The 22,950-nt window shown below is 55.8% G+C and overlaps 1 protein-coding gene across 1 annotated transcript; it reads right to left on the bottom strand.

Moving 5' to 3' along the window:
• Positions 1-3,866: 3,866 nt before the first annotated feature.
• On the bottom strand, positions 3,867-19,620 carry LOC116956672 (uncharacterized). Its single transcript, XM_032978451.2, has 4 exons — positions 19,354-19,620; positions 16,607-16,785; positions 15,891-16,007; positions 3,867-8,580 (listed from the first exon to the last, which is right to left on the bottom strand). Exons 2-4 carry the CDS (start codon positions 16,743-16,745, stop codon positions 7,478-7,480), a joined length of 1,359 nt encoding a protein of 452 aa, XP_032834342.1. The 5' UTR covers positions 16,746-16,785; positions 19,354-19,620; the 3' UTR covers positions 3,867-7,477.
• Positions 19,621-22,950: the final 3,330 nt, after the last annotated feature.

The raw sequence follows: 22,950 nt of genomic DNA, 5'->3' as shown, positions 1-22,950 counted from the left end.
GGATAGATCGTAGGCAGGTCAGCCTAAATGTTTCCAACCGGCGAAGATGTCCCATTAAGGGGGTCCACGTTTCGCAAGCGTAGAGAAGGGAAGGAATGACCGTGGCCGAGAAGACCTGAAGCTTAGTGCGGAGCGACAGACCAGGTAGCTTCCACACAGCATTACGCAACCGATGAAAAGATATTGCCGCTCGACTGATTCGGAGTGAGACCTCTGCTGTTAAACTAGAGCCGGTCATACGCACACTTTCCAGGTATGGGAACTCTCCACTCTCTCCACAACTGCCCCATCACCGATTGGGAGTTGTGGGGGTGGAGTGTCCGATGGTACAAAATACCCAGGCAGGTGCTTAGTTTTGGTGGGGCTGATGGTAAGGCCCCATCTCTTAGTGGCATGCTCCAGTCTCAGCAGCAGCGTCTCCAACTCCTCCTCTGAATGAGCAGCTATGACCAAATCATCAGCATATGTAACATGGCTGAGCAATAGGGAGCCATCCCTTGACCGCACCCGGGCATCGATCAGCCTCCCATTATATCTGTACCATATGGAGATTCCCCCGGTACAGCTATTGAAGGCTTCACGAACTACGTGGTCGAAATAGATGTCAAATAATGTGGGAGCCAGAGGACATCCCTGTCGCACCCCAAGGTGTACAGGGAAAGGCTCGGACTCCCGGCCACGTAGTTTTACCCGGGCCCGCTCACCATCATGAAGGTCCTTAATGATCGTGCGCAGAGGGTCAGGTACTCCAAAAGCACGAAGAACAACCCAGAGCCCAGGCCTATTGATGGTATCATAGGCCTTGACCAGGTCAATAAAGCAGAGATGTAGGTCTTGCTGGAATTCCCTACACCTCTGCTGTAGCAGACGGACAGAAAATATGGCATCTATGCAGGACCGCCCTTTCCTGAAACCGCATTGGGGCTCCGCAAGCCTCTCCTCAGCGTGCCTGGCAAGGCGATGTTGAATAATCCTTGCCAGGACCTTTCCCGGCACACTGAGGAGTGAGATGCCCCTGTAGTTGTTACAGTCTGTGCGGTCCCCCTTCTTAAAGTCCCCCTTCTTAAAGAGGGGGACCACCAGGGCATCCTTCCAATCCTGCGGAACCCGTCCAGTGGTCCAGACTTGTTATGATGTCATATAGGGCAGTCTGTGCACAAACTCCACCCTCCCTCAGCATTTTGCTTGGGAGATCATCTCTGCCCGGTGTCTTTCCTGGTCTCAGACTCCGGATCGCCCTCAGTACTTCCTCAACAGATGGCACTTCAGCCAGCCACTCACAGGGGGTGACTTCTTCCAATATTTGAGGCACCGCAGCCTCAGCAGGGTCATCCTCACTTTGTGCCACGATGTTTTCCTGGCTGAGGGATTTTCCCTCCCCCAGGACCTCACAAAAATGCTCAGCAAATCTGCAAACCTGTTCCTGGGGGTCGGAGATTGGATCACCGTTATTTCCCCTAATGATGGTAATAGGTGTGGCGCTGCAGGTTACTTTTTTGATGGAGTTAAATAGAGATTTGTGATCGCGGGCCACTGAGGCAGACTCCATCTCCTCAGCAACCCGCGACCACCACCCATCCTTGCAGCGCCTCACGGCTCTCCGAACCTCTGAGCGAAGGTTGCGGTAAGCCTCCTCATTCTCTGACGTGGGATTCTGTAGCCAATGACAGTGGGCCTGTCGCTTTTTCTCAACCATCCTGAACACCTCCTCTGTCAGCTAGGGTCTCTGGGGAGGTCCTGACCGCGTACCCAAAGCAGACATTGCAGCCGCATGAGTCACAGTTCTAAACCTCGCCCATTTACCCTCGACATCAGGAGGAGTGGGAGACGATGCCAACCCCAGCCGCAGGCGATGATGAAATTCTAGCTTGCAACTTTAATCAGATAACCGAGACCAGGCCACTTTTGATTGTAATGGAGTCCTGGGTGTACACCCACCACCGGAGTGGAATGGGCGGCGCATCTTACAGATGGCAAGTCGATGGTCAGAGGGCAGATCAGCTCCACGGTAGGTCCTGGTGTCAAGGACATGGGCACGCATCCGCTGGTCCGTCACTATGTAGTCCAGCAGATGTTCTTGCTTGGACCCGGCATGCATCCATGATGTTGTGTGGATGCGCCGATGCTGGAACAGCGTGTTGGTAATTACAAGTCCATGGGCTGCACAAAAATCTAGCAGCCTCCTACCGTTGTCATTAAGCTGATCCGGCCCATGCCCTCCAATCACTCCAGGTCAGGTGCCAGCATCATGACCAACTCCGGCATTGAAGTCACCCAACAAGATGACTCTATCCCGAGGAGCCACTTTAGCCAGCACCTGTGACAGGAGGTCATAGAAGGCATTTGACTCATCGGCTTTGCCTGCATCCCTCCACGGATGTTCGTCTTCGGTGGGAGCATAAGTAACCACGACCACCAATCCTCACCTCCGATTGATGGGAAGGCGAGCCCAAAGTAGCCTGGGGCTTACAGCTACCCACACCTCACCGCCACGCTCCCACGCCCCCTTCATTCTTTTGTTCAAAAGAAGAGGCACACCCTGTTGTTTGGCAGTCTCCTGCCCCGAGTAGAGGACTGTCCACTCCTCATGGTGGCAGGAGCCAGAACCGGTCCACCGGACCTCCTGAATGCCAGAGATCCAGGCGGTACCGGTCCAGCTCCCGACAGAGGAGTGGCAGCCTCTCTTCCGCAGTGAGCACACACAGACACACACACAGACACGTTGTTGTACCGTTCCCAGTTCTCTGTGAAGCACCTTGGATGAGGCGCTGCTCTCTAAACGACGTGAAGATGCAGCCCGAAAGCGCCGTCTGTGTCTGATGGCGAGCCAGAAGCCGTCGCCGCTGCCGCGAGGATGATGACCGGCGCTGACGTGACGATGGTTTAGAGCTCTTAGACGAGGAGGCCTTCGTCAACGTCACGACGAGCACGTCGCCACCGTGTCACACACGTGGCGCAACGTTCAATGGCCTCGTCTCCCGGTGGTGCGAGACGCCATGATGCGTCTCTGATTCGTCACCCTGGCCAGGTCCGCACTGACCCATCGGGGCAGCGGTCCCAGAGGCCCCATCCATTCTGAGGGCCGGTGGCATGGTGTGGGCGGTGTGTGGGGGGGTATGCCGGTCAGTGTGAGAGAATTACAAATGTGATCAGAGTTGTAAATAAAATTATATATTAATTACAACAATTAAAATGTTCCTAGTTAGAAATCAAATAAAACAAATCGCGACGTTTCGGTCGCAACGCAAGCGGTCGAAACGTCGTGATTTTATTTTATTTTTCTACCTACTAAGTGACTTCACCGAAAGAACCAAAGAGTATGGGACTCCTTCGGTCACGAAAGCTTCAAATCAAAAATATTTGCAGTTATTTTAAAATCTTTCTTCACCTCCAATGTGGACTTGCTCAGTGGGCCGTGAAGTCCCATCGAGATATTCGGCACCCCACCCAGGCACCCACTCTCGTGTGGGCTGGCTTGGTGGTGGTGGTGGTGGTTGCTGTTTTGGTGGAGCCAGCAGCCCCACGTGGGGGACCGGTGGAGGATCGCGCGGCGGCGGCATGGCTCGGCACGGCTCGGCACGGCTCGGCACGGCTCGGCACGGCTCGGCTCGGCACGGCACCGCGAATGTTTTCTGTGTTGGCGCATGACGACGACCGCGTATCGACGAAGGCCGAGAATTGCCGCACGGCCCCGAGTTCCGAGGGCCCCACAGGCCTCGTGTTTACTAATTACCTGGGCCGGTTTTTAGTTTTAGACAACACCCACCCCCACCCAGTGCCGTGACCAACCACCGATTTGTAAAACATTTTTTTTTACAAAAAACGCCCCCAAACAAAACACGAAGAAAACCGATAGGGAGTTGTGGTTACTGTTTGTTTTCCTGTCAAAAGATCCCTTTATTGGTGACTTTGTTTGAGTTTTGAAAGGAGGTTTGGGGGGGGGGGGAGACAAACGGGGAAACGTTCGCAACTCACACGACGTGCGGCATGCAAGCGGTGGCACCGTCAGTTCGACTCTCGACATCCGTGCCACGCCGAGCCCGTGCCACGCCGCGCGTCCGATTGTTGCGTGCGCGGTGAAGCGATTATTCATTTTTTCCCGTATCGCGTGGGCGATGCCATTTTTTTTTGTCACTGGAAAATAATTCGTTGGCAAATGCCCCGCGGCCGACATCCACTACCCCATCACCCCATCACCCCACTACCCCACTACCCCATCACCCCATCACCCCACTACCCCACTACCCCATCACCCCACTACCCCACTATCCCACTACCCCCAAATGTTTCCCACGGATATTCGCCACGACATTAAGAGGAGAAATCCTGAATGGGATTGCAAAGCACCACCACCAATAACACGACCAAAAAGCACCACCACCAATCCCCCACCACCACCGCCCCCCCCTCTCCTAATCTGACTTTTGACAATGCATCGAATCACATGGGGGGGGGGGGGGGGGGGAGAAGGCTGAGCGACAATCGTTCGTCTCACGCCCAACTCCTTCATGCCACTGGATCAAAAGTGGCTCCCTGGTGGAACGAGCCCAAGCCAGCAAACCAAAAAATACAAAACCAACGACGTCCCTCGAAAGTCCCGACTGTGTGGCCCACGCGGCCACCTGTGGTGTGTGGCGGGGCGGTGGGTCGTGCACGAGCAGAGGCCTCAACGCCTTTGGGTCACGGCGAACGCCGGCAGCAGCTGGCGGAGGCCGCGACATTTCGCAGCCTCAGAAAATCGTCGCAGGCTGCGGGCGGCACCACCAGGGTCGTCGGCGGCGGCGTCGTCGGCGGTGTCGTCGTCGTCGGCAGGGCCGGGCCGAGCGTTGAACTTCTCTCGCGAAAGCCAGCCGGGAACAAATGTGGAGGCTCGCTAAATAAAACCACCCGATCGGCAAATTGAAACTGGGGTGGCCGGAGAACAACCGGCCGCTTGCGAGGAGAGATGAGAAATCCTCACCCACCCTCCCCGCCCTCCCCACAAACTTGGGAAGACTGTGGACGTGATGCGATCTTCTTCCATATTTCCGACAAATCCGACATCCCACCACCATTAAATTACTCGACAATCGGACACACGCATCGTCGACGCCGCCAGATACAGCAGATATGCCACTAGACATAGACAAAGGTCGGCCCCCCCCCCGCCCGCCTCACCCGCCCGTGTAGCCTATGACAGGCTGTAAGGGGCAAGTGCTGTTAGCGAGCAGCACCTGCGAAGGCCGGCACGGCCGCACGAGGGGGTGGACGGCCAACGTCACGCCCGGCCGCCTTTGTCTCACCGGGTGGCGGTGTTTACACAGTGCACCAGGTACGCGCAGGGACAGACGCACCGCACGCACAGCTAATGCTATATATAATATATATAAATATATATTTATATAGAATATATATTTATATATATATAAAATAAAGGCAACAGCGAAGCCGCAAACAAAACTTCCCCTTAAACTTCCCACAATCAGATTCCCAACGAGTCACGAGAAGGACAGCCCACAGTGTCCACGGACAACTCGGGTAGAAAGCCGGAGAGAGGGGTGGAATGCCGATATCGTTATTCCCCTCTCGGTTTGCACCGTCAGCCTCGGAGGAACATTTTTGTCAAGGCAAATCGAAGTTTGTCGATTCCCCACACAAAGATGCACACCCCCCCCCCCCCCATGTAGCCTCTGACAGACTGTAGGGGCGAGTGCTGTTAGCGAGCAACCCCGAAGGCCGTCGCTGCGGCACACGAGGGGGTGGGTGGCCAGCTACACACCGCACCGGGTACTCGTTTTGAGGCCGAGTCGACCTAGGGGAGGCCCGGGACCGGTTCAGAGAATCGTCACCGGGCGTTGGCCGTGAGCGGGAATCGAACCCGGGTCGCCGGGTTCGCAGCGCCCTAACCGCTGCACCACCGGTACCCACACACACACACGCCGCACACACACAGACATATGCCGCACACACACACACCGCACACACACACGCACACACACACACCGCACACACACACACCGCACACACACACGCACACACACACACCGCACACGCACACACACACCGCACACACACCGCACACACACACCGCACACACACACACACACCGCACACACACACCGCACACACACACCGCACACACACCGCACGCACCGCACGCACCGCACGCGCGACTTTAACCGCATAAATCCCACGAGTCAAACGACCGTCTGTTAATCTAAGAATCAACTCGCGAGGCCCTCCCACCGGCGACTCGGGAGACCGGGAGCACAAATCACCACGGGGGCGGCCGGGGAGGGGGGCGGGGGGCGGGGGGCTACGCGTCGCTGACGACCGACAAAGAAGCCGAAGCCGGGGTCGGGAGTTCGCCGCGCGACGGCCGCACTCGGCGCCAACCGCAGCGTTCGCGAGACCAAGCGGGGGCGTTGACGGGAAGCTTCACGGCCCGTTCGTCGCAGGGTCCGGGTGAGCTACTCGGGTGGGGATGTGGGCACGGGCGGTCCGGTTCACGATGAAACTAAAACGACGACGACGACGACAACGACGTCTCCGGGGGAAAAAAAAGACAAAGATCCCCCTCCACCTCCCCCCCCGTGTAGCCTGTAATAGACTGGCGGGGCAAGTGCTGTTAGCGAGCAGCACCTGTGAAGGCCGGTTCAGATCATCGTCACCGGTGTTGTGGCCTTGAGCAGGAATCGAACCCAGGTCGCCGGGTTCATAGCGCGGCGCGCGAACCGCGACACCACCGCTCCCCACACACCACACACGTACACACCACTACACGTGTACACACACCGCTACACGTACACACACCACACACGTACACACACCACACACGTACACACCGCTACACGTACACAGCGCCACACGTACACAGCGCCACACGTACACACCGCTACACGTACACAGCGCTACACGTACACACCGCTACACGTACACACCGCTACACGTACACACACCACTACACGTACACACACCACACACGACGCACACGAAACACCCCACAACGCCACCGAATTAACCAGATCGCAAACTAAGCGGCGTGCGAGGCGGCGGGGGGCGGGCGGCGGGGCAGGGGGGGCGCGGGGGGGCAGGGGGCGGGGGGCGGGGGTCACAGCGCACCGCGACCGCGAAGAGCCGGCGAGCCCGAGTCCGGTCCCCGTCCGCGGGGTGACGCCGGTGGAAGGCGACGCCCTCGGGGACCGGTTCCCTGACCCGCGGCAACACGAACACCGGGGGGCTGCGGAGCAGCGCTACGCTTCTCACGACGGAGGAAATTTTTTTTTAAAGAAAATGCAACCGCGCAAACGTAGCACGAGGCGCCGTGTAGGCCTTGCCCGCGAGCCAACGGACAGGCGGTGGTTCGCGCGGGGGCCGCCGACCGTTTCGAACCGTTTCAACAATCGGGGGAAAAGTGAAGACGAAAAGGATGAGACGCTAAAGCACAAACCGCCCGCGCCGTGCCGCCGAGCCCCAACCCCCGCCCAGCGAACGCCCGTCAATTCTCCGTCTCCTTCATTTCGTGCTCCTCCTTCTGGTGCCTCTTCATGAAGTAGCGGTTCTGGAAGGCCGTCCCGCACACCTTGCACGCGTAGGGCTTCTCCCCGCGGTGCGTGCCCTTGTGCAGCTTGAGGTCGTGCACGCGCGAGAAGCCCTTGCCGCACTCCTTGCACACGTGCGGGCGCTCGCCAGTGTGCACGCGCTGGTGGATCTTGAGGTCGGTGACGCTGGCGAACATCTTCTCGCACGCCGTGCACACGTACGGCCGCTCGCCCGTGTGCGTCATGCGGTGCTTCTTGAGGTTGGTGACGCGCGAGAAGCCCTTGCCGCACTCGTCGCAGACGTGCGACCACTCGCCCGTGTGCATCTCGAGGTGCTCGCGCAGCGTCGACGTCTGCGAGAAGCGCTTGCCGCACTCGCCGCAGGCGTGCGGCCGCTCGCCCGTGTGCGTGCGCCGGTGCTTCTTGAGGTTGGAGACGCTCGAGAAGCCCTTGCCGCACTCGTCGCAGGCGTGCGGCCGCTCGCCAGTGTGCGTCCGCCGGTGCTCCTTGAGCGTGGACGCCTGCGAGAAGGCGCGGCCGCACTCGCCGCAGGCGTGCGGCCGCTCGCCCGAGTGCGTGCGCCGGTGCGTCTTGAGGCTCGAGACGCTCGCGAAGCCGCGGCCGCACTCGTCGCAGGCGTGCGGCCGCTCGCCCGCGTGCGTGCCCACGTGCCGCTTGAGGCTCGAGAGCTGCGCGAAGCCCTTGCCGCAGTGCGGGCACGGGTGCGGCCGCTCGCCCGTGTGCGTCATGCGGTGCTTGCGCAGCTTCTGGACGCGCGCGAAGCCCTTGCCGCACTGCTCGCACACGTGCGGCCATTCGCCGGTGTGCGTCGCCTGGTGGTCGCGCAGCGTCGACAGCAGCGGGAAGCTCTTGCCGCAATCGCCGCAGGCGTACGGGCGCTCGCCCGAGTGCGTGCGCCGGTGGCGCTGCAGCGTGCGGTCGTTGGCGAACAGCTTGCCGCACTCGGGGCACTCGGGCTGCTGTTGCTGCTGCTGGTGGTGGTGGTGCTGCTGGTGGTGGTGCTGCTGCTGGTGGTGCAGCTCGTGATCGTCGAGCACGTCTGCCGGGGGGACAAGAAAGACGAGCGACCGTCTCGCCCCCATCGCGCTCCCGCGGGTAGACTGCGACGTTTGAACGCGCGCTGGCAAGGGGCAGCAGTGCCATCAAATGGTTGGCTTGAAAACAGCTCGGCTCGGAAATTGGCGCAAAATTTTTCAAGCCGACGATGGTAATTTGCTTGCGCCTTACCTACACTTTGCACTACTATCGTGTTGCTGTGCTGTTCGGTGTTGTAACGTTGTGACCCCCCTGTGCCCCCCTAACCGGTGTGTTGCAGAGCAAGGGCCACAACATTTACAATCCGGGCGCGACGTTTCGCCAGTAATTACAACTCGCTTCATCAGGCGATGGCCAGATTTGGCTGTGCTAGTCACGAATTGGCACGTTCTGTTTACCTGACAAACCTTTACCAAGTGTCTGCGTCGGGAGGTGGCGGGTAACGACACAACATTTACACGAACTCGCCCAACAAAACCTCCGTTATGGATGAGATGGAGCAGCTTTTCTACATCCGAGGCAGAGATGGGGGGGATCGGATACGGGAGACATTCCTAAGATGGAGGGGGAAAAAAAACCCACCAAGTGTCCGTGATCTTTTAAAACACGAGCCTCGAAGGACCAATGTGGGAATCACAGATGGGGTGACCCCCCCGACACCCCCGCCCCCCCCACCCCCAGACGTGCGACTTCCACGTGCCGGACCGACGATGTTGTAAGAGCCATAAGACAGAAAGTGAATGTATTATTTCTGTGCATACAATTTGATGTACATCTGTCATAACTTGAAAGATTGGGAATACTTGACTTGGAATATTCCAACTGTTTGGAATCCCCCTTGGTTAGGCGCTCCGTTGGTTGAACCCATGACGTCACTTCCGGTCGGGCGGTGTAAAAGGGAAGCCAGGAGAAGAACCAGGGGGAGCGGTGAGTGGACACTCTTTGACCGCGCGATAACGTGATCAAGTAATAGGCGAGATATTACTCTGGAAATCGCTGGTTTTGTGCAAATAAGAAATAAAGTTAAAAGAGTAATTGGTATGCTTCCTGCCGAGCCAATTATGACAGATGTACAACTCCATATATATAAAAGGCAAAGTTGTGATTGTGTGTGTCTGTTCAAACATGTTTAGCGTACTTCCCGACATGCAACAAACTTGAAATTTGCCATGTCGGTACTTTCCAGACTGTACACCATGCAAACATTATAAAAATACACTTTTAGGTTTTTTTTGGGGGGGGGGGGGAGCTCAATAATGTATTTTTTTTTGCACGGCAAGTGAGCTGTGACGTCAAATCTGTCACGTGACCCGCGCACGTGGAAGCTCTAACGCATTGTCGTGTAGCGGTTAGCGCACTGCACTACGAACCCGGCGACCCGAGTTCGATTCCCGCTCACGGCCACCACCGGTGACGATTATTTTTACCGGTCCTGGGCCTCCCCTAGGTCGACTCGGCATCAAACAAGTAACTGCTCTGCTGTGTGAACATCGCCAACTGGGGAGACAAAGTCGGCGGGCGTGGTGAATCCAAGTCCCGGGCGAAGCCGGGTAGTACAGCTAGTCAAATGTATAATACATTCACTTTCTGTCTCACGGCTCTTACATGACCTGCCACTTGGGGGCTGGTAACGTTGAAGGGTGCAAGCTTTGTGAAGTTGCGGGGCGGTGGGGGTGACCCAATGAGCACCGCCCTCCTTCTCGACGCCGCCGTTCAAGCGGAGGAAGTTTCGTCGTCGCCAACTTTTGACGGAAGCCGGTGACGAAGTGACCTCTCCCCTGTCTCTAAGAGACCCAAACTCCCCGTGACCTCTCCCTGTCTCTAAGAGACCCAAACTCCCCGTGACCTCTCCCCTGTCTCTAAGAGACCACAAACTCCCCGTGACCTCTCCCTGTCTCTAAGAGACCCAAACTCCCCGTGACCTCTCCCTGTCTCTAAGAGACCCAAACACCCCGTGACCTCTCCCCCTGTCTCTAAGAGACCCAAACTCCGTGACCTCTCCCTGTCTCTAAGAGACCACAAACTCCACGTGACCTCTCCCCCGTCTCTAAGAGACCACAAACTCCCCGTGACCTCTCCCCCGTCTCTAAGAGACCCAAACTCCCCGTGACCTCTCCCTGTCTCCAAGAGACCCAAACTCCCCGTGACCTCTCCCCCGTCTCTAAGAGACCCAAACTCCCCGTGACCTCTCGCCCGTCTCTAAGAGACCCACAAACTCCCCGTGACCTCTCCCTGTCTCCAAGAGACCCAAACTCCCCGTGACCTCTCCCCTGTCTCTAAGAGACCCAAACTCCCCGTGACCTCTCCCTCGTCTCTAAGAGACCCAAACTCCCCGTGACCTCTCCCCTGTCTCTAAGAGACCCAAACTCCCCGTGACCTCTCCCCCGTCTCTAAGAGACCCAAACTCCCCGTGACCTCTCCCTCGTCTCTAAGAGACCCAAACTCCCCGTGACCTCTCCCTCGTCTCTAAGAGACCCAAACTCCCCGTGACCTCTCCCCCGTCTCTAAGAGACCCAAACTCCCCGTGACCTCTCCCCCGTCTCTTAAGAGACCCAAACTCCCCGTGACCTCTCCCCTGTCTCTAAGAGACCCAAACTCCGTGACCTCTCCCCATCTCTAAGAGACCCAAACTCCCCGTGACCTCTCCCCCGTCTCTAAGAGACCCAAACTCCCCGTGACCTCTCCCTGTCTCTAAGAGACCCAAACTCCCCGTGACCTCTCCCTGTCTCTAAGAGACCCAAACTCCCCGTGAACTCTCCCTGTCTCTAAGAGACCCAAACTCCCCGTGACCTCTCCCTGTCTCTAAGAGACCCAAACTCCCCGTGACCTCTCCCCTGTCTCTAAGAGACCCAAACTCCCCGTGACCTCTCCCCCGTCTCTAAGAGACCCAAACTCTCTGTGACCTCTCGCCCATCTCTAAGAGACCCAAACTCTCTGTGACCTCTCCCCCTGTCTCTAAGAGACCCAAACTCCCTGTGACCTCTCCCTGTCTCTAAGAGACCCAAACTCTCTGTGACCTCTCCCCTGTCTCTAAGAGACCCAAACTCCCCGTGACCTCTCCCCTGTCTCTAAGAGACACAAACTCCCCGTGACCTCTCCCCCTGTCTCTAAGAGACCCAAACTCCCCGTGACCTCTCCCTTGTCTCTAAGAGACCCAAACTCCCCGTGACCTCTCCTCGTCTCTAAGAGACCCAAACTCCCCGTGACCTCTCCCCCGTCTCTAAGAGACCCAAACTCCCCTTGACCTCTCCCCCGTCTCTAAGAGACCCACAAACTCCCCGTGACCTCTCCCTGTCTCCAAGAGACCCAAACTCCCCGTGACCTCTCCCCCGTCTCTAAGAGACCACAAACTCCCCGTGACCTCTCCCCCGTCTCTAAGAGACTCAAACTCCCCGTGACCTCTCCCCCGTCTCTAAGAGACCCAAACTCCCCGTGACCTCTCCCTGTCTCTAAGAGACCCAAACTCCCCGTGACCTCTCCCCTGTCTCTAAGAGACCCACAAACTCCCCGTGACCTCTCCCTGTCTCCAAGAGACCCAAACTCCCCGTGACCTCTCCCCCGTCTCTAAGAGACACAAACTCCCCGTGACCTCTCCCCCGTCTCTAAGAGACCCAAACTCCCCGTGACCTCTCCCCATCTCTAAGAGACCCAAACTCCCCGTGACCTCTCCCCTGTCTCTAAGAGACCCAAACTCCCCGTGACCTCTCCTCGTCTCTAAGAGACCCAAACTCCCCGTGACCTCTCCCCCGTCTCTAAGAGACCCAAACTCCCCGTGACCTCTCCCCCGTCTCTAAGAGACCCAAACTCCCCGTGACCTCTCCCCATCTCTAAGAGACCCAAACTCCCCGTGACCTCTCCCCCGTCTCTAAGAGACCCAAACTCCCCGTGACCTCTCCCCCGTCTCTAAGAGACCCAAACTCCCCGTGACCTCTCCCCCGTCTCTAAGACACCCAAACTCCCCGTGACCTCTCCCCCGTCTCTAAGAGACCCAAACTCCCCGTGACCTCTCCCCATCTCTAAGAGACCCAAACTCCCCGTGACCTCTCCCCCGTCTCTAAGAGACCCAAACTCCCCGTGACCTCTCCCTGTCTCTAAGAGACCCAAACTCCCCGTGACCTCTCCCCCGTCTCTAAGAGACCCAAACTCCCCGTGACCTCTCCCCCGTCTCTAAGAGACCCAAACTCCCCGTGACCTCTCCCCCGTCTCTAAGAGACCGAAACTCCCCGTGACCTCTCCCCCGTCTCTAAGAGACCCAAACTCCCCGTGACCTCTCCCCATCTCTAAGAGACCCACAAACTCCCCGTGACCTCTCCCTGTCTCCAAGAGACCCAAACTCCCCGTGACCTCTCCCCCGTCTCTAAGAGACCCAAACTCCCCGTGACCTCTCCCTGTCTCTACGAGACCCAAACTCCCCGTGACCTCTCCCTGTCTCTAAGAGACCCAAACTCCCCGTGACCTCTCCCTGTCTCTAAGAGACCCAAACTCCCCGTGACCTCTCCCCCGTCTCTAAGAGACCCAAACTCCCCGTGACCTCTCCCCCGTCTCTAAGAGACCCAAACTCCCCATGACCTCTCCCCTGTCTCTAAGAGACCCAAACTCCCCGTGACCTCTCCCCCGTCTCTAAGAGACCCAAACTCCCCGTGACCTCTCCTCGTCTCTAAGAGACCCAAACTCCCCGTGACCTCTCCCCCGTCTCTAAGAGACCCAAACTCCCCGTGACCTCTCCCCTGTCTCTAAGAGACCCACAAACTCCCCGTGACCTCTCCCTGTCTCCAAGAGACCCAAACTCCCCGTGACCTCTCCCCCGTCTCTAAGAGACACAAACTCCCCGTGACCTCTCCCCCGTCTCTAAGAGACCCAAACTCCCCGTGACCTCTCCCCATCTCTAAGAGACCCAAACTCCCCGTGACCTCTCCCCTGTCTCTAAGAGACCCAAACTCCCCGTGACCTCTCCTCGTCTCTAAGAGACCCAAACTCCCCGTGACCTCTCCCCCGTCTCTAAGAGACCCAAACTCCCCGTGACCTCTCCCCATCTCTAAGAGACCCAAACTCCCCGTGACCTCTCCCCCGTCTCTAAGAGACCCAAACTCCCCGTGACCTCTCCCCCGTCTCTAAGAGACCCAAACTCCCCGTGACCTCTCCCCCGTCTCTAAGAGACCCAAACTCCCCGTGACCTCTCCCCCGTCTCTAAGACACCCAAACTCCCCGTGACCTCTCCCCCGTCTCTAAGAGACCCAAACTCCCCGTGACCTCTCCCCATCTCTAAGAGACCCAAACTCCCCGTGACCTCTCCCCCGTCTCTAAGAGACCCAAACTCCCTGTGACCTCTCCCTGTCTCTAAGAGACCCAAACTCCCCGTGACCTCTCCCTGTCTCTAAGAGACCCAAACTCCCCATGACCTCTCCCCCGTCTCTAAGAGACCCAAACTCCCCATGACCTCTCCCCTGTCTCTAAGAGACCCAAACTCCCCGTGACCTCTCCCCCGTCTCTAAGAGACCCAAACTCCCCGTGACCTCTCCCCTGTCGCTAAGAGACCCAAACTCCCCGTGACCTTTCCCCTGTCTCTAAGAGACCCAAACTCCCCGTGACCTCTCCCTGTCTCTAAGAGACCCAAACTCCCCGTGACCTCTCCCCCATCTCTAAGAGACCCAAACTCCCCGTGACCTCTCCCCCGTCTCTAAGAGACCACAAACTCCCCGTGACCTCTCCCCCGTCTCTAAGAGACCCAAACTCCCTGTGACCTCTCCCTGTCTCTAAGAGACCCAAACTCCCTGTGACCTCTCCCTGTCTCTAAGAGACCCAAACTCCCCGTGACCTCTCCCCCGTCTCTAAGAGACCCAAACTCCCCGTGACCTCTCCCCCGTCTCTAAGAGACCCAAACTCCCCGTGACGTCTCCCCTATCTCTAAGAGACCCACAAACTCCCCGTGACCTCTCCCTGTCTCCAAGAGACCCAAACTCCCCGTGACCTCTCCCCCGTCTCTAAGAGACCCAAACTCCTCGTGACCTCTCCCCCGTCTCTAAGAGACCCAAACTCGCCGTGACCTCTCCCTGTCTCTAAGAGACCCAAACTCCCCGTGACCTCTCCTCGTCTCCAAGAGACCCAAACTCCCCGTGACCTCTCCCCTGTCTCTAAGAGACCCAAACTCCCCGTGACCTCTCCCTGTCTCTAAGAGACCCAAACTCCCCGTGACCTCTCCCTGTCTCTAAGAGACCCAAACTCCCCGTGACCTCTCCCCTGTCTCTAAGAGACCCAAACTCCCCGTGACCTCTCCCTGTCTCTAAGAGACCCAAACTCCCCGTGACCTCTCCCCTGTCTCTAAGAGACCCAAACTCCCCGTGACCTCTCCCTGTCTCTAAGAGACCCAAACTCCCCGTGACCTCTCCCCGTCTCTAAGAGACCCAAACTCCCCGTGACCTCTCCCCTGTCTCTAAGAGACCCAAACTCCCCGTGACCTCTCCCCGTCTCTAAGAGACCCAAACTCCTCGTGACCTCTCCCCCGTCTCTAAGAGACCCAAACTCCCCGTGACCTCTCCCCTGTTTCTAAGAGACCCAAACTCCCCGTGACCTCTCCCCCGTCTCTAAGAGACCCAAACTCCCCGTGACCTCTCCCTGTCTCTAAGAGACCCAAACTCCCCGTGACCTCTCCCCGTCTCTAAGAGACCCAAACTCCTCGTGACCTCTCCCCCGTCTCTAAGAGACCCAAACTCCCCGTGACCTCTCCCCTGTTTCTAAGAGACCCAAACTCCCCGTGACCTCTCCCCCGTCTCTAAGAGACCACAAACTCCCCGTGACCTCTCCCCCGTCTCTAAGAGACCCAAACTCCCTGTGACCTCTCCCTGTCTCTAAGAGACCCAAACTCCCCGTGACCTCTCCCTGTCTCTAAAAGACCCAAACTCTCCGTGACCTCTCCCCTGTTTCTAAGAGACCCAAACTCCCCGTGACCTCTCCCCCGTCTCTAAGAGACCCAAACTCCCCGTGACCTCTCCCTGTCTCTAAGAGACCCAAACTCCCCGTGACTTCTCCCTGTCTCTAAGAGACCCAAACGCCCCGTGACCTCTCCCCTGTCTCTAAGAGACCCAAACTCCCCGTGACCTCTCCCCCGTCTCTAAGAGACCCAAACTCCCTGTGACCTCTCCCCCGTCTCTAAGAGACCCAAACTCCCCGTGACCTCTCCCCTGTCTCTAAGAGACCCAAACTCCCCGTGACCTCTCCCCCGTCTCTAAGAGACCCAAACTCCCTGTGACCTCTCCCTGTCTCTAAGAGACCCAAACTCCCCGTGACCTCTCCCCCGTCCCCCTCCGAGCTCCTCACCGTCGCCGTCTCCGCTCTCCTCCACCTCTGCCGGGCTCCACGAGGAATCCGTGGCCTCATCCCTCGGCGAGTCTCCTCCAGACTTGGGCTTCGTGTCATACTCGTCGACTCCGATGACTGAAAAATGTCACATTCAGGTTAGGACGTTAAGACTTTTTTTTGTTTTGCTGCGGCTTCCGCCCTTCGGGATTCCCAAGCCTCGTGCCGAGTGCGCTCTCGGAGTCGCACCACGCGAGGGAACGTCCCGCCGAAGCGGACGTGAAACTGTAAAAATAAACCTTGACTTAAAGCTTTCGTGATTGCAGGAATTCATATTCTTTGGGTCTTTCGGTAAAGTCACGTAGATAGGTTCAAAATTAATAAAAATTTTAACAGAAAACCACGACGTTTCGATCACAACACAAGCGATCGTCTTCACCTGAAGGCAGACTCCAAATATACAGCAGCAGGCATCGTCAGGGTCGGGATCGAACCCACGACCTCCTGTATACCGGGCGAGGTAGTCAACATCTCCTAGCCACCGTGATGATGATGAGAGAGAGAGACACGCAGACTCCAAATATACAGCAGCAGGCATCGTCAGGGTTGGGATCAAACCCACGACCTCCTGTATACCAGGCGAGGTAGTTAACATCTCATAGCCACCGCGATGCCCCTCCCGCACTGTCACCTTCACCCACCGCACCGGCCTGGCGAGTGGCAACGCCATCCCTCACCCGTGGGCACTTCCTCGCCGGCGCCGATCGTCGCTATCGGAGGTCCGTGTCCGTGCGACTCCCGCCACAGCGCGGGGCCCGCGACGCCGGCCCGGCCGTGCGAGGCCGGCCGGCCCCGAGACATCCTGGCGGGGTCCATGTGAGCGGGGCCGGCCCCCCCACCTCAGCCGCTTCACAATCTGTCAGGTGGGTGACAGGGGGGGGGGAGCGGGGCGGGGGGGGGTGAGCGGGGATGGAGCAGGGGGGGAGCCGGGGGGGGGGGTTTAGGTGGAGGCCCAGTTTCAGGAAGAGACACGCCGGCAAAGCCCGGTCACGGGTTAGACGAGCCATGATGGGCTCAGTGACGACATCGCCTCCGCTTGCCTCTAAACAGGAGAGAGGATGGCACGGAGAGAGAGAGGGGGACGACGACTTGGAAAGAGAGAGGACGACTCGGAGGAGGAACCACAAACGAGCGAGAAGGCAGCAGCAGCCACGTGGTGAGTAGCCGGTGGTGAGTGTACTGGCAGTCTATAATGTAGACTTATTCTTGGTTCTTTCAGTAATACAAAATAAAATACTTTGCAAGCCCACTGGCTATCAACAAAGATTCGTTCATTAGGCCATCCATATATATACAGACACAAACACAATTTCAACCGAGAGGATGGTTATAAAACTCAGCAATCATTGGAAAGATGTCATCAACCACTTTGGGTCGCGACTTGATTCGTGTCGTTTTCTTCTTGTCTGACCCCAGGGCACAGGTGCCCCGCCCGCTTCGTTGCGCTTGTGCCACGCCCATTTTTTAAACCTCTGTAAATGGTTGCCTTAGGTGACCATCTCCCTCTTTCCTCCTGAAGAAGATCGCCCCTGTTGTGGTCGAAACGTCGTGGTTTTTGTGTTTTTTTATTTTTTATCTGTATTTTTCATTGTTTGTATTTCATCTTGTATTACTGAAAGAACCAAGACTAAGTCTACATTATAGACTGCCAATACACTCACCAAGGTTAAGAACCAGGCTACAGTCTACATTATAGACTGCCAATACGCTCACCAAGCTTAAAAACCAGGCTACAGTCTGCATTATAGACTGCCAGTACACTCACTCCGATTAAGAACCAGGCTACAGTCTATACTAATGGTCTTTTCTTATTTTAATTTTGTCATTTTTTATTAACTTAATTTTTTTATTATTTTTCTATCAACGTGACTTTACCGAAATAACCAAAGAGTACGGATTCCTGCAGTCACGAAAGCTTCAAGTCAAAATGTAGTAGCTCTGTTTCAGAAGCGACCTGGCAATCACAAACGATAGCTCGATCAAGTGATGGCTTATCATCATCGTCATCAACTCATGGAAATGTACAGCAGCCAAATAATTCATAATAAAGGTTTTTTGGGGTTAGATCGCGTTATTTATAAATGTGTCGTAACCCTCCACCACCAAACACGGCCAAACAGTAAAAAAGATGTGTCACGTTTACAAAGGACAAATAGTTCACTACTTCAGCCCACTGGTGTGTTGAAGAATAATGTAAACGCGTGACGTTGATTTAAATGTGGAAGGAAACAACCGGAGGACTCGCGACAACGGGGGGAGAGAGAGAGGCAAACTCCAAATTTCCAGATCTATGGGACCTTTTTCCAGTAGATAAATGATGAAAGATAAAAGTGTAGTCTTTACCGTGCCTTGCAAAAGGAATCCATTTGGTGTGTGAACATCTTAACGGCTCTTCTGTTGCCAGAAAGGATTACACGTATTCTTAAGTTTTCCAAGTATACAGCAGCGGGCATTGTCAGGGTCGGGATCGAACCCACGGCGACCTCCTGTATACCAGGCGAGGTAGTTAACATCTCCTAGCCACCGTGATGATGATAGGCACGCAAACTCCAAATAGCAGGCATCGTCAGGGTCGGGATCGAACCTACGGCGACCTCCTGTATACCAGGCGAGGTAGTTAACATCTCCCAGCCATCGTGGCGTCCCAAGACTGGATCGTGTAGGGCAGAGAGGCGTGTCCATCACAAGGACAGGCTGAAGCAGGCACAGTCACAGGTGGATCCATATCGACTCCTATAGGACCCGGAACCCTATTGATTCCTATAGGACCCGGAACCCTATCGACTCCTATAGGACCCGAATCCCTATTGACTCCTATAGGACCCGGATCCCTATTGACTCCTCTAGGACCCGAATCCCTATAGGAACCCGACGCCATATTGGTCCCTATTGAGTTGGTGGGTGAGTGGCTGGTTGGGTGACTGGTTGCCTCGGTGAGTGGCTGGCTGGCTTTGTGTTGACTGGCTGGGTGGGTGGCTGGGTAGCTGGGTAGCTGGTTGGCTGGGTGGGTGGCGGGCTGGGTAGCTGCTTGGCTGGGTGGCTGACTGGGTGGGTGGCTGACTGGGTGGCTGACTGGGTGGGTGGGTAGCTGACTGGGTGGGTGACTGGGTGGGTGGGTGACTGGCTGGGTGGGTGGCTGGGTGGGTAACTGGGTAGCTGGCTGACTGGGTGGGTGGGTGGCTGGCTGGGTGGCTGGCTGGGTGGGTTGGTGGGTGGCTGGCTGGGTGGCTGACTGGGTGGGTGGCTGGCTGGGTGCGTGGCTGGCTGGGTGCGTGGCTGGCTGGGTGCGTGGCTGGCTGGCTGGGTGGCTGGCTGGGTGGGTGGCTGCGTGGGTGGGTGGCTGGGTGGCTTTGTGGGTGTCCCCCCTACCCCATTGACTCGTATGGGAAACCGCGGGCTTCCCTCCGGGTGGTGAAATCCTCACCTTGACCAGGCGACTGCTTTGTGCAACGAAAGGGGAAACCACTCGAAGTCACGACGGCGACGACGGCGGCGGTGGCGAGAGGAGGAGAGGAGGAGAAAGAGAAGGGGGAGAGGAGGAAGAGGAGAAAGGGCAGGGCGAGGAACGAGCGGAGGGAGGCGGGCGAGGAGTGGGACCCAGGCGAGGAGCAGGAGGCGGGCAGCAGGAGGAGGAGCAGGCCTCGTGACGTCACGAGTAGGCGCAGGGGGGGCGGGGCGGACGGCTCGATGCGGCGCGAGACGACTCACTTGACCACACCCCCCCCCCCACAAAGACAAAGCTCCCCCGTGTAGCCTGTGACAGGCTGTAGGGGCAAGTGCTGTTAGTAGCGAGTAGCAGCACCTGTGAAGGCCGGCACGGCACACGAGGAGGTTGGTGGCCAGCACCACGCCCGGCCGCCTTTGTCTCCCCAGTGGCGGTGTTCACTACACACCGCGCCGAGTATTCATTTTGAGGCTGAGTCGACCTAGGGGAGGCCCAGGGCCCGGTTCAGACAATCGTCGCTGGATGTTGGCCGTGAGTGGGAATCGAACTCGGGTCGCCGGGTTCGTAGCGCAGCGTAGCGGCCTTTAAGGAATATATATAATTATTTAATAGCGCAACGTTTCGGACAATGGACCTTATTCGGCCACGGTGGCCAGGTAGAGATGTTAACTACCTCGCCTGGTGTACAGGAGGTCGTGGGTGCGATCCCGATCCTGACAATTCCCGCTGCTGTAGATTTGGAGTCTTCATCTCTCATCATCATCACGGTGGCTATGAGATGTTAACTACCTCGCCTGGTGTACAGGAGGTCGTGGGTTCGATCCCGACCCTGACAATTCCCGCTGCTGTAGATTTGGAGTCTTGACCTCTCTCTCATCATCATCATCATGGTGTCTAGGAGATGTTAACTACCTCGCCTGGTATACAGAAGGTCGTGGGTTCGATCCCAAGCCTGACAATTCCCGCTGCTGTAGATTTGGAGTCTTCATCTCTCATCATCATCACGGTGGCTATGAGATGTTGACTACCTCGCCTGGTATACAGGAGGTCGTGGGTGCGATCCCGACCCTGACAATTCCCGCTGCTGTAGATTTGGAGTCTTGACCTCTCTCTCATCATCATCATCACGGTGTCTAGGAGATGTTAACTACCTCGCCTGGTATGCAGGAGGTCGTGGGTTCGATCCGAACCCTGATGCCTGCTGCTGTAGATTTGGAGTCTTCATCTCTCTCTCATCATCTTCACGGTGGCTATGAGATGTTAACTACCTCGCCTGGTATACAGGAGGTCGTGGGTGCGATCCCGACCCTGACAATTCCCGCTGCTGTAGATTTGGAGTCTTCATCTCTCTCATCATCATCACGGTGGCTATGAGATGTTGACTACCTCGCCTGGTATACAGGAGGTCGTGGGTGCGATCCCGACCCTGACAATTCCCGCTGCTGTAGATTTGGAGTCTTGACCTCTCTCTCATCATCATCATCACGGTGTCTAGGAGATGTTAACTACCTCGCCTGGTATGCAGGAGGTCGTGGGTTCGATCCGAACCCTGATGCCTGCTGCTGTAGATTTGGAGTCTTCATCTCTCTCTCATCATCTTCACGGTGACTATGAGATGTTAACTACCTCGCCTGGTATACAGGAGGTCGTGGGTGCGATCCCGACCCTGACAATTCCCGCTGCTGTAGATTTGGAGTCTTCATCTCTCTCATCATCATCACGGTGGCTATGAGATGTTGACTACCTCGCCTGGTATACAGGAGGTCGTGGGTTCGATCCGCACCCTGACAATTCCCGCTGCTGTAGATTTGGAGTCTTCATCTCTCTCGCTCTCTCCCTGTGGCCGGCTTCCTCCGGGTTTTCCCCTCCACATTTAGAGTCAACATCAATCACCACGCGTTTAGAGAGTTTGGCTGCTGATGTAAATTTCCACGTGATGATGATGAGCCACTTGTGTTGAGCTATCACTTACGGCCTGGTCGCTACTGAAAAATAAGTTAGCACCTCAATGGGCTTCACCTGGTTAGTTACATCATAGTTTAGTTTTATTTGTGTATTTTTTAAAGAGATTTGTTTACATTTCTTCGACTTTCAACTCACATCGTTATAAGTTGTAAATGTTGTTGTAAATATCTTAACTGCCCCAACTGGAAATCTGTGAAAAAGAGCTTCATAGCTCATCAGATTCCTGAAGTCTATGGGCAGAGTTAGTCTATGGGCAGTGTTAGTCTATGGGCAGTCTAAGTTTATGGGCAGTGTAAGTCTATGGGCAATGTAAGTCTATGGGCAGTGTTAGTCTGGGCAGTGTTAGTCTATGGGCAGTGTTAGCATATGGGCAATGTTAGACTATGGGCAATGTTAGTCTATGGGCAGTGTTAGTCTATGGGCAGTGTAAGTCTATGGGGAGTGTTAGTCTATGGGCAGTGTTAGTCTTTGGGCAATGTTAGTCTGTGGGCAATGTTAGTCTGTGGGCAATGTTAGTCTATGGGCAATGTTAGTCTATGGGCAGTGTTAGTCTATGGACAGTGTTAGTCTATGGGCAGTGTAAGTCTATGGGCAGTGTTAGTCTATGGGCCGTGTTAGTCTATGGGCAGTGTAAGTCTATGGGCAGTGTTAGTCTATGGGCAGTGTTAGTCTATGGGCAGTGTAAGTCTATGGCCAGTGTTAGTCTATGGGCAGTGTAAGTCTATGGGCAGTGTAAGTATATGGGGAGTGTTAGTCTATGGGCAGTGTTAGTCTATGGGTAGTGTTAGTCTATGGGCAGTGTTAGTCTATGGGAAGTGTTAGTCTATGGGCAGTGTTAGTCTATGGGCAGTTCAGTTTATTTATTTTGGTATAGTCCTGTGAGCCATTCGGCTCTTGAATCGGGTGCAACCGCAACAAACAAGAAAACAAAAACACGAACAAGAAAAACATCTTAAAATGACTATGTGACTGTGCAAACAGAAAATCCATGAAAAAACAGCAAAATATTCCTGAAAAAAGCACCGTACACCAACGCTGTGTGCAAAACATCCCAGTGGGATGCAAGCCAAACAACAACAACAACAACCACAAGAAAGCTTAGATTAAGGCCATCAGTCTAACTCCGTGCTACAACAAAACAAACATGTCCAAACCAAAAAATGTTTTCGATATCACCAAAAAATAAAGCCATAATTGCAACGTAACAGTGATCACAGGGACTGTGACCGAATTTTTACAATAAATACATAAATAGCATGTAACACCAAATCCTAGAGCCATAGCTGGCTGCATGAGTTACTCCACAACAACAGGAGCATCAGTCGGAGTGTCAAATTGTTCAATGCACCTTTAAGATCAGCCTGCTACATCAACATACAGATAATACTTTGCAGCGTCATCCGGAGCGAAACATTTTTTTTATTATTTTACGCCAATGAATAGCAGTGGCAGCTAGGGGTGTACAACTGCTCTAGAGCAGTTTTGAGAGATCTCATTGGTAGCGATTCAAGTTGCAGTTTATTGGCAATAGCATTCCAGACCCTGGGGGCATGAATAGCAAAGGCCCTTCCTCCAGTTTTTGTACGGCAATAGGGAATGTGAAGCTGGTAA

This window comes from Petromyzon marinus, chromosome 66, assembly GCF_048934315.1.
Source record: "Petromyzon marinus isolate PM22_M1 ecotype Great Lakes invasive population chromosome 66, UKy_Petmar_22M1.pri1.0, whole genome shotgun sequence".
NCBI classification, from domain to species: Eukaryota; Metazoa; Chordata; class Hyperoartia; order Petromyzontiformes; family Petromyzontidae; genus Petromyzon; species Petromyzon marinus.
The sequence above is the reverse complement of the archived record's forward strand: the minus strand, read 5'-3'. Positions and strand labels throughout refer to the sequence as shown.